This window comes from Seriola lalandi, unplaced genomic scaffold (genome assembly GCF_002814215.2).
Source record: "Seriola lalandi dorsalis isolate HSWRI2012SDOR001 ecotype SW California unplaced genomic scaffold, Sedor1 jcf7180002054549, whole genome shotgun sequence".
NCBI classification, from domain to species: domain Eukaryota; kingdom Metazoa; phylum Chordata; class Actinopteri; order Carangiformes; family Carangidae; genus Seriola; species Seriola lalandi.
The window spans coordinates 34,822-46,159 of NW_019525102.1; the positions used below are offsets into that span (position 1 = coordinate 34,822).

Consider the following 11,338-nt stretch of genomic DNA (forward strand, 5'->3'; position numbering starts at 1 on the left):
TTTCTTGCACCTGAATTTCCCATCCACTGTCATCCATCCATTAATTAAGCAGGTACCCCATCACCTCTGCAGTGGTGTGTGCATGAAAGATTGATGGCAACATGATACTTACGAATACATAAGTACAATGTCAATGTTTTGGTAGTTAAATAAAAATAAAAGTAAACAAAACAAAAAACTACAGTGTACAGCATGATGGCATTTTCATTACCTCAGGTTAATAAGCAAACATCTTGATTTGTGAGTTACATATTTCTTGTAGTGGACCCTGTGACTGCCACCCAGTTTGTCTAATACCAAGATTGTGTTCTCTGGAAAAAACCTTTTCTCTGACCAGATGATTACAATCATTGGTGGCATAAACAAGGAACCTATAATCAAATTGGATCAATGCAGCTGCACGCCATACTGATTCATATCTCGATAGGCACGCAGACCTGGTGCATACATCCCCTTTTTTACACACCTGCGAAGGTTTGCAGATGTCTACTAACCCCTGCAGATCTAATTATGTTAATATTAACTTTAAACTGCTGATACGATAAAATTGTCAAGTCACTGTTGCTACAAATAAATAAATAAAAAAAAAAAAAAAACATTTCTGTCCACCACTGCTTAACTCTCTGAGAAAACACTCTAAAATGATATGAAAATGTGAAGCTGCCCCCCTCTGACTCACAGAAAAGACAGAAAAGGTCAAATGTGACAGAAATTGGTAATCCAGATATTCAGGACATTTTTGATATTCCTGACTATAGCAGCTTGATGTAAGAAGCACTTTTGCTTTTACTGTAAGTATAATGAATGTGTTTGGAATGACTGAATGAATGTCATTTGCACAGACAACAAAAACCAAAAGTAAAAACACAGACATTTGCTATAAAAGGCAACACAGAAAACCTATTTGACATTCAAGTGAGTCAGGCTTATTCAAAGTCTATAGTGCTTAAACTACCTCTATGGCAGTCTATAAGTATTTATTATGTTCAAAATGAAGCATCAAGGACAATGAAAAACATCAATGATGAAAATATAACATGCAAAGAGCTACAGTGTCACACATGCTGAACAAAATACTACACATCCATATATTTTAAGCTTTGAGCTGAGATAGAACCACTGAGAGCAAAAGCCGAAAAAATTATTGCAAATTCACTTCAAATCATTTTTATATAAATTAAAAATACTCAAATTTATATAATTACATAATTGAATCTCAAGCAAGACATAACTGTGGTTGACTATGTAATGAACTGTTTTAACTTTCAGAAGTAGTTTAAAAACAACCTCAAACCTCAAACCTCACAGAAACTTGAAGATCAAGAACAATGAGATATGAGAAGTATGGAAACATTTCTCCAGATTAAAAAGTCTTTGCTGGTTATACGTCATAGGTTGTTGACAATATGTTCATACTTACATAACTGAACGTGTGTGTGTGTGTGTGTGTGTGTGTGTGTGTGTGTGTGTGTGTGTGTGGGTGTTTCTCTCTCTCACTTTGCAAGTTAGACCCTGGAGAAGTTATTAAGCACAATTAAATCCCATGATTCATTCTGACAGTTACACTTAAAGGAGATTAGAAACCTCTTTTCGCAGCCTATTAACCAGGAAATACTTGAATTCTCTCTAATGACATACAGTAATATACAATTTTGTAAAGAATATGGACAACTATCAACAAGTGCAACAGATGTTTTATCTCATCTCTCACTTTTAGACTAATTGTTTCTACCAGATGTTGTCCATATTTACCCACATCGTCTGGTTAAACCAAATAAATGATTATTTCACAAGGCTCCAAATAATAAGCCAAGCTAAAGTTAAACATTTTATGTTATCTCAATTAGTAGTAATAGAAGCTAACTTAAAAGTACTGTCCATCTTTAGTGTGATTTCTGACTGTGTGCATAAAGTATATTTCTATAACTCACACCTATACCACAGTGTAATCAGTAAGCAATACACAATAACAAGCAAAACAAATAATGTAGGTCCATTATCATTATTCTTTTCCAGGGTCGGACTTGAGGATCGTGCTACTGGGAAAAACTGGAGCTGGGAAAAGCAGTTTGTGCAACACCATATTTAAAGAAGATTTGTTCCAGATAAGCCACACTGCAAACTCTGAAACAACAAAATGTCAGAAAGAAACCAAATCTGTTAAAAAAAGAAGAATCACTTTGATCGACACTCCTGGTTTCTTTGACCCAGACAGATCTGAGGAGGAGCTGAAGTCTGAGATAGTGAGCTGTATCACAGAGTGCGCTCCTGGGCCTCATGTTTTTCTCATTGTGCTCAAAGTGGAGAAATTCTCAGAGCAAGAGAACGAGGTTATCGATAAGATAAAAGAGTGTTTTACTGAGGAAGCTTTCAAACATGCTGTAATTGTCTTCACTCATGGTGAACAGCTTCCTGAAGGAATGGAGATTGAGGAGTTTGTCAGTCAGAATAGGAATCTGAGTGATCTGGTGCAGAAGTGCGGCGGTCGCTGCCACGTGGTTGATAATAAATACTGGAAGAACAAATGTTGGAGGAAATATAGAAACAACAAGCGCCAGGTGACACAGTTACTCACTACAATACAAGCGATGGGGGGCAGAGAAGACTACTACACCAATGACATGCTACAAGCAGTGGAGAGAAAAATACAAGAAGTTGTGAAGTCCATCAGACAGTCATTCGCAAACATACCATGGAAAGAAATCAGAGAGAAGGCAAAGAGAATTGTCTCAAATCTTCTCAAGAAAATAGTTGGTGTTACCACAGGAGTGCTGTTAGGGGCTTTGCTTGGTGTGCCAGTGATGGTTTTAGCTGTTGTCAAAGCCCTGATGGAGATGAAAACAATACCAGTGGAGGCAGCGGTGGCAGTAGCAGCAGCTGGTGCTCCAGCAGCTGTAGTTGGATTAGGTATAGTTGCAGGAGTCGCTGCAGCAGCAGGAGCAGTAGTAGGAGGTCGTATTGGATATAATGAAGCTGATCAAGCAGACTCAGTTGGAGAGGCAGCAGTGAACACAGCCACTGCTGTCATTGACAAAGTACTGAATAACAACAGGCCAAAGCAAAGTGAGGAGAAATCATCTCTGCTTTAACAATGTTGAAAACACATGGGCTTCATTTGCTCTTTCATTATGGCTTCTAATTCCTGTCTAAAAGACTTTTGGGGATCCTACTTGAGAAAGTCTTTTACAGTTTTAGAAACTGTTGTTGATATTTTAGAAATCTCTCATAGCGTCATCTACGGCATAAATCTATCTAAACTGCAAAAAGATTCTAACACCTACTAAATAGACTTTAGGGACATATGCATTCAGGATCAAAAACAAGGTGAGGAGGAGAAACAAATGCAGAAATACAGTAGGTTGCTGCGTCGCTTCCTGCTCAATGTGACAACATCCTACTGCAGTGCAGTTATTCTAGACTTCCATTAGCAATCTCTCAAGTGTTACTGATATATCTGAATATCTGGCACTGACTGGTGTTCTTTGGACTGTCAGCTTTACTATTTCTGAAATGTGTTTTTAATCTTTTTTTTAATGTGCTTTCCCTCTTTATGTCAGTGATATCAGATTGATTTTATGATTCGCATTAAATTCTTATTGTTACAATAAAACCTCTCATTTGTTGAAATTTCCTTTTTTTCAAAACGAAAAATGCAAATAGATTTATTGTGTAATAATTCTACAACAAATACGTCATCACTTTCAGACGTTTGACTTGAGTCAGAAAAACAAATCATGAGCAGCGTGCACACATGTTCAATCTGAGAATTGTGAGGGTATGAAATCAAGATGGCCTTCAATTCTGTCAAAAACAATTTTGAAAACAGTTGTACATGAATCTAACTCTTGGGCATGTGAAGTGTAATGTGTGTGGTTTCTTTGAAATGTCTTTTTAAAATAATAATAATAAATGAACAGCTGGAACTATATTGACACTGAAGTGGTTTGTTAGGACATGGTGTGTTTCAAGATTTTGAAATGGAGATTTTGAAAATACTAAGAAACAGTCACCCTAACATTTGGAAATTACATTGTTTCTTTGTAATGTGAAATGTAAAATCAATATGATAAATGAAAATATTGGAAGTTCATTGTAAGTATAAGCCATTAAAATAAGAGGTTCTTGTTGTTTCTCACACAAAGTGAAACCTTCTGTCTTTAGATAAGGGATGGAACATCTTTGTGTCCGACTGTGGTTACACCCAATGAACCATGGCCTTCATCATGCACGTGTATGAAATCACGTACAATACACTTTTGTGGCTGCTCCTATCACCCTGCTTCCAGTAAACAGGTGAAACATACACCAATAATGAGGAAACAAACATTCTCACACACAGGTCCTTTCCTTCTGACTGTCACTCTGCAGATATTCCTTTTTTTAACCCATGAACAGTAAGTTCATTTAATTCCCTCATTGTATCTGTCAGCAGAAGACAGAAAGCGAAATGAAACTTCTGGCCCAGCACATGCCAGGGTCATTGGTCCGAGTCTGGCCCATATTCTTCCATATATGGGCAGATTACAGCTGTCATCATTGTCTAGTGTTGACTGACAGCTGAAAGATTTTCTGTGTGAGCGCCAGGATTGGTCCAGATGTGGAAGTAGCATCTGACAATCACACTACATGTGGGCCAGACTTTAAACAAGGAAAATGCAGATACTTTGATTAAGAGAATTGCTTTATGGAATCCATTATCTCCCTGTCTGTCACAAAGTCCATTACAATAAAGATTTTAAAAGCTTTTACTGTTCTCTCTTTTGAAAAGAAGTGATATAACGTGCTTGGCTAAATATCACATTAAAACCAAAAGGTAAATCTTAGATCAGCTGTATAAATGTTTCTTGTGTCACTTTTTGGATGATGCATTTAACTATTTAATGAAGATCCTTTTAGTGTGTTATGAAGTGAATAGAGTGAGCTGATGAGGTGAACTGTGGTTAACATAAGGTGAGGGTTCTTACTGTATCTGGGTTTCTAATAATCCTGGTCAATGTTTGTATGTTTTATTACCTACATCTGAGTGATTGTTGACCGGACAACCCAGATACTGTTGCTGATATATTACAGATAGTGTCTTGTCTAACACGATCATTCAGCAGGCTTTATCAGTTTTCAAAGCCTTTATGACAGTGGAAACAGGAACAGTAGCAGTGGAGGTAGCAGCTGCAGGAGGTGCAGCTGGATTAGGTGTATGTGCAGGAGTCGCTGCAGCAGCAGGAGCACTAGTAGGAAGTTGTATTGGATATAAGGAAGCTGATCAAACAAGCTCAGTAATTGAGGCAGCAGTGAACACAGTTAAGGCCGTCTTTGACAAAGCTAAAAACGTACTGAATAACAAAAAGCACAAGGAAAGTGAGGAGAAATAATCTCTTCTTGAACACTGTTGAAACACATGGGCTTCATTTGGACTTTTATTATGGCTTCTAGTCTTTTACAGCTTTAGAAACTGTTGTTGATATTTTAGAAATCTAAAGCATCTCATCTAAGGCAAAAATCTATTTAAAATGCACAGCAAAAAGATGACAGCAGAGGGCGCCAAGTTGCAAGAGACAAAATCACAGTATGAGACTTCTGGTTCTGCCAAATGACAGGTCAAGCCTACATTTTAAAAAACAAACGGGAACCAGACTAAATGTCAGACTGAACTACTGAGGAGTAACACATCTTCTGGCCAAATTTAAGTATTTTACTTAACATACAGTGGCTCAGAATTGTTGTTGCCACAAATTAAACTGGGTGCAGCCCACATGTGAAGATCAAGAAGAATGAGATATGAGAGATAGCAAATCTTTTCTCTGGCATAAAAACCTGTTGCTGGTTGTGGTATGTTGAGGCAGTGCCTTTAAAGACAGAAATAGAAACAGAAAGCAGAATAGAAGCAGAGCAATTTCAACAGCATTTGCCAGCAATTTTCAGATCTCATTTTTAACATCATGGAAGGTGAGTTAAAATAAATTAAGTTATTCTGTGTAGGTCTATGTTCCATGTTATGTGTGAACTGTATTCAAAAATTAATCACTGAAAACGTACATGTATATTCAAAGTTTAAATAGTTCAATGATATATTACAAACTACTGTCAGTAAAACTTATGTGATCCATGAAGCAAACTCAACTAAAGACATTTTGAGGTGATTGAATACAAAAGAGTAAAAATAATGCTGCCTGCATGTATTTTTTTGATGTTCATACATAGATATGCAAAATATTCAGTGCTTTTTGCCAGTGTTCATACTGAATATATTTGTAAAAAATTCACTGCCAACATTTTTTTTTGAGTTGCATTATAACCTTTTATTGTTTTATTTTTTTCTATTAATGCTCATTACTTGTTGATAGATCTGACAGAACTGTTTTCATGCGTATTTTTTGTTTTTTACTACGATGATGCGCACTTGACTTTAAAGCTGCCCTGGTAACAAATCACAGGATGAGACCGTTGGTTCTGCCAAAGACAGGTCAAGTCTACATTTTAAAAAACAAAAATTAGACTTAATGTCAGACTGAACTACTGAGGAGTAACACAGCTGCTGGCCGTACTTCAGGACATTTTTAACTATTTAACCATTTAAATTCAGTGGCTCAAAATTTTGTTGTCACAAAAAAAAAAAACAATTCAAAGAACTTTTCTTGCACCTGAATTTCCCATCCACTGTCATCCATCCATTAATTAAGCAGGTACCCCATCACCTCTGCAGTGGTGTGTGCATGAAAGATTGATGGCAACATGATACTTACGAATACATAAGTACAATGTCAATGTTTTGGTGATTAAATAAAAATAAAAGTAAACAAAACAAAAAACTACAGTGTACAGCATGATGGCATTTTCATTACCTCAGGTTAATAAGCAAACATCTTGATTTGTGAGTTACATATTTCTTGTAGTGGACCCTGTGACTGCCACCCAGTTTGTCACTCAGTAATACCAAGATTGTAACTGGAAAAAAACATTTTCTGTGACCAGATGATTACAATCTTTGGTGGCATAAACCAGGAACCTATAATCAAATGGATGAATGCAGCTGCACGCCACACTGATTCATATCTCGAGAGGCACGCAGACCTGTTCGAGGCAAAACATTTCTGTCCACCACTGCTTAACTCTCTGAGAAAACACTTTAAAATGATATGAAAATGTGAAGCTGCCACCCTCTGACTCACAGAAAAGACAGAAAAGGTCAAATGTGACAGAAATTGGTAATCCAGATATTCAGGACATTTTTGATATTCCTGACTATAGCAGCTTGATGTAAGAAGCACTTTTGCTTTTACTGTAAGCATAATGAATGTGTGAGGATTGACTGAATGAATGTCATCAGACAATAGAGACCAAAAATAAAAACACAGACATTTGCTATAAAAGACAACACATGCTGAACAAAATACTACACATCCATAGATTTTAAGCTTTGAGCTGAGATAGAACCACTGAGAGAAAAAGCCGAAAAAATCATTGCAAACTCACTTTTATCATTTTTATATAAATTAAATATGCTAAAATTTATATACTTACATGATTGAATCTCAAGCAAGACATGACTTTGGTTGACTATGTAATGAAGTGTTTTAACTTTCGGATGTAACACAACCTCAAACCTCAAACCTCAGCCCTCACAGAAACTTGAAGATCAAGAACAACCAGAATGAAAAGTCTTTGCTGGTTATACGTCATAGGTTGTTGATGCAATCACTTGAAAGCGAGAAAGACAAAACAGAATCCAAGCAGAGAAATTTTGACAGTAGTTCCAACCTGATCAAATTTATTAACATCATGGAAGGTGAGTTAAGATCAATTATAATGTATTCTGTGTAGGTTTATGTTTCATGTTATGTGTGAATTGTATTCAAATGATTAATGACTGAAAACAGACAGTGCTTCTATATTGAAAAGTGAAACAATCAAATTGAAATGATGTGGTCCATAAAGCAAAACAATTTTGAGTTGATGGAACACAATAGAGTAAAATAATAATAATGGCAGCATGATGTGATGTTTGGACAATATCTTCATACTTTAACTGAACATATTTGCAAAACATTCACTGACAGTGCTTTTTGTTTGTGTTCACATTGAACGTACCTGTAATAACGTCACTGCCAACATTGTGAAAAATGGGGCAAATTAATCGGTTAATGATTATGTTTGGGCAACAATCCACCTGGGTGAGTCCGAATGTTTACATTTCACAAAACAATCCGACTCTCAATAGCACTTGTTGGACTAATATATGACTCATACCGGGGGAGGCTAAGCATATTCACTAAGTAACTATGAAATGAATATAGTGCCTGAGCAACCTGTAGACCTCCTAATATATAAATCAACCATTCAATAGGTACAACATTTACTCCACTGTATCAACTGTGTTATTTAATAAATTTATAGTTTTTTCATTATTGAAAAATTGTGTATATCGTTATTCTTTTCTAGAGTCAGACATGAGGATCGTCCTACTTGGAAAAACTGGAGCTGGGAAAAGCAGTTTGTGCAACACCATATTTGGAGAAGATGTGTTCAAGATAAACCACACCGCAAAGTCTGAGACAATAAAATGTCAGAGTGAAACCAAATCTGTCAATGGGAGAAGAATCACTTTGATCGACACTCCTGGTTTCTTTGACACAAACAGATCTGAGGAGGAGCTGAAGTCTGAGGTAGCGAGCTGTATCACAGAGTGCGCTCCTGGGCTTCATGCTTTTCTCATTCTGCTTAAAGTGGAGAAATTCTCAGAGCAAGAGAACCAGGTTATCGATAAAATAAAAGACTGTTTTACTGAGGAAGCTTTCAAACATGCTGTAGTTGTCTTCACTCATGGTGACCAGCTCCCTGAAGGAATGAAGATCGAGGAATTTTTCAAAGACAATAAAGGTCTGTGTGATCTGGTAGAGAAGTGCGGCGGTCGCTGCCACGTCATTGATAATAAATGCTGGAACCAGCAGGATGAATACAGGAACAACAAAGTCCAGGTGGCAAAGCTACTCAACACAATACAAGCAATGGGGGGCAGAGAAGACTACTACACCAATGACATCCTACAAGTGATGGAGAGAAAAATACAAGAAGTGGTGAAGCTCATCAGACAGTCATTCGCAGACATACCATGGAAAGAAATCAGAGAGAAGGCAAAGAGAATTGTCTCAAATCATCTCAAGAAAATAGGTGGTGTTACCAGAGGAGCGCTGTTGGGAGCTTTGCTTGGAGTGCCAGTGATGGTTTTATCAGTTCTCACAGCCTTTATGACAGTGGAAACCGGAGCAGTAGCAGTGGAGGCAGCAGTGGCAGCAAGAGGAGGAACTGCAGCTGCTGCAGCTGGAGTTGGATTAGGTGTAGTTGCAGGAGTCGCTACAGCAGCAGGAGCAGTAGTAGGAGGTCGTATTGGATATGATGAAGCTGATCAAGCAGACTCAGTTGGAGAGGCAGCAGTGAACACAGCTATTGCTGTCTTTGACAAAGCTAAAAACGTGTTGAAAAAGCAAAAGCAAAGTGAGGAGAAATCATTTCTTCTTAAACACAGTTGAAACAAATTAGCTTCTTTTGGTCTTTTATTATGACTACACTTTGAAAACACAATTCCTATCTAAAAGACCATTGGACCCTCGTACTTGAGAAAGTCTTTTACAGTTTTAGAAACCCTTGTTGATGTTTTAGAAATCTTTCATAGATTTTTGCTTATATGAGAACTATTTAAACTGCACAGCAAAAAGATTCTAACACCTACTAAATAGACTTTAGGGACATATGCATCCAGGATCAAAAACAAGGTGAGGAGGAGAAACAAATGCAGAAATACAGTAGGTTGCTGCGTCGCTTCCTGCTCAATGTGACAACATCCTACTGCAGTGCAGTTATTCTAGACTTCCATTTGCAATCTCTCAAGGGTTACTGATTTATCTGAATATCTGGCACTGACTGGTGCTCTTTGGACTGTCAGCTTTACTAATTTTGAAATGGTTTTTTTTTATGTTTTTTTTTATTGTGTGCTTTCCCTCTTTATGTCAGTGATATCAGATCGATTTTATGGTAATGCATCAAATTCTTATTGTTACAATAAAACCTCTCATTTCTTCCGTTCCATTTCCAATTTCTCAATATGAATATGGAAAGTTAGACAATCCATGAGTTTTAGGTGTTGAATTAAGAAGATGAGTTTCTGTTCTTTATGTCTTTGCTGTGCTAATGTATGTGTTCCATGATTGTTTTTTATATAAATAATAAAAGATATGATTGTTCACATCTTTCAGGGTCTCTCTTTTTCTTTTAATAAATCCTTTAACACTGGCTGTTGATGATGTTACTCTGTCAAATCACAGGATGTAAACTGTTCATGTGATTAGTGCAGTATATTTAAATCACAGGATGCTCCATGTACTGACACAATGATCACACACTGTATACAGTATAGTATAACTCACCTTTCATCTCCTAAAAGGTTATTTTTTTGCTTTTTCTCTGGTGTCCTCAGAAACCACAAAAAGATACATAATAAAGAAAAACTTATGAGAGTAAAAGCTGTGAAATATTTTGACTTTATGTCTTGTGTCTCAAAAAGGAAAAGATGTTGAAGCTGTTCATCAATCAACAATAATGCAGAAATACGAAAATACTCTTCAAACAAACACCATTTCAGTATGTGATGAATCGGTGTGAAGGTGGAGCTGCTGTGTGCCGTCTTTTCACTTCCGTTTGCTGTTTCACTTCAGCTCTTCTTTGCTCATTTCACACGATACAGATGAGAACTGGAAAACTAAGCACTTGATCATTTATTTATTTTATTGTGGATGAATTTCAGCCCACAACCTATTGCAGCAGTATTTACATTTGTTTGATGTTTTTTTTCCCAGTTCAACCTAAATTCACTGTGTTTGTGTTAATAATCACTTGTTGAAAACAAAGTAATCCTAAACCTCATCAACGAACATCAGCAAACTGCTGGTATAAGTTTTCACTCCTAACACGTGCGTCTTGTACAAAAGCCCTGCCTTGTTTTCAGTGAGTGGAAGTTCAACAGGAAGTCACTTGGAGGGTAGCCACGTCAAAAAGACACAAAAACGATTTCAAATAAAGAACGAGTGAGAAACAGGAAAGGAGTCACAGAGTGAAGACGCAGAGTTCGTATGAGTCTAAACTTCACACCGTGTCTATTTCTGTTTTCACAACATGGATGGTGAGTTACATTGACTTGTTTACTCATTGTGGACTTCAGGAAGAGGAGTGACACACCCGCCCCCCTGCTCATCAACGAGACGGAGGTTGAGCGTGTCACCAGCTTCAAGTTCCTGGGTGTCCACATCTCCGAGGACCTCTCCTGGTCTCTCAACACCTCAACCCTGGT

General features: G+C 37.1%; 3 protein-coding genes and 1 long non-coding RNA gene across 5 annotated transcripts in view; 3 read left to right on the plus strand and 1 right to left on the minus strand.

Annotated features, from left to right (window-relative positions):
- Positions 1-3,928, plus strand: part of LOC147818616 (GTPase IMAP family member 7-like) — a 4,831-nt gene extending 903 nt beyond the window's left edge. The window contains exon 2 of the mRNA XM_087176356.1: positions 2,017-3,928. Within this exon, the coding sequence (XP_087032482.1) occupies positions 2,017-3,089 (1,073 nt within the window). The 3' untranslated portion in view covers positions 3,090-3,928. The remainder of the gene's footprint in view (positions 1-2,016) is intronic.
- The window catches only part of LOC147818614 (uncharacterized), a 10,952-nt gene extending 3,345 nt beyond the window's left edge, over positions 1-7,607 (minus strand). Inside the window, exon 1 of the long non-coding RNA XR_015437805.1 lies at positions 7,519-7,607. This is a non-coding gene — a long non-coding RNA (uncharacterized LOC147818614). The remainder of the gene's footprint in view (positions 1-7,518) is intronic.
- Positions 5,659-10,239, plus strand: LOC111661703 (GTPase IMAP family member 7-like). 2 transcript variants are annotated; one of them, XM_087176354.1, is made up of 2 exons: positions 5,659-5,943; positions 8,437-10,239. In XM_087176354.1, exons 1-2 carry the CDS (start codon positions 5,937-5,939, stop codon positions 9,522-9,524), a joined length of 1,095 nt encoding a protein of 364 aa, XP_087032480.1. In that variant the 5' UTR covers positions 5,659-5,936; the 3' UTR covers positions 9,525-10,239. The 2 variants fall into 2 exon arrangements, with proteins under 2 accessions (XP_087032480.1, XP_023271129.2); XM_023415361.2 differs by lacking the exon at positions 5,659-5,943 and adding an exon at positions 6,009-7,783.
- A 703-nt stretch (positions 10,240-10,942) lies between these two features.
- Positions 10,943-11,338, plus strand: part of LOC147818617 (GTPase IMAP family member 7-like) — an 8,860-nt gene continuing 8,464 nt past the window's right edge. Inside the window, exon 1 of the mRNA XM_087176355.1 lies at positions 10,943-11,170. Coding sequence (XP_087032481.1) covers positions 11,164-11,170 — 7 coding nt within the window. The 5' untranslated portion in view covers positions 10,943-11,163. The remainder of the gene's footprint in view (positions 11,171-11,338) is intronic.

Coding starts and splice junctions, on each gene's coding strand:
- LOC111661703 (XM_023415361.2), top strand. CDS start 7,687: ATGCAATCACTTGAAAGCGAGAAAGACAAAACAGAATCCAAGCAGAGA. Junction 7,784..8,436: donor ATTTATTAACATCATGGAAG/GTGAGTTAAGAT, acceptor ATTCTTTTCTAG/AGTCAGACATGAGGATCGTC.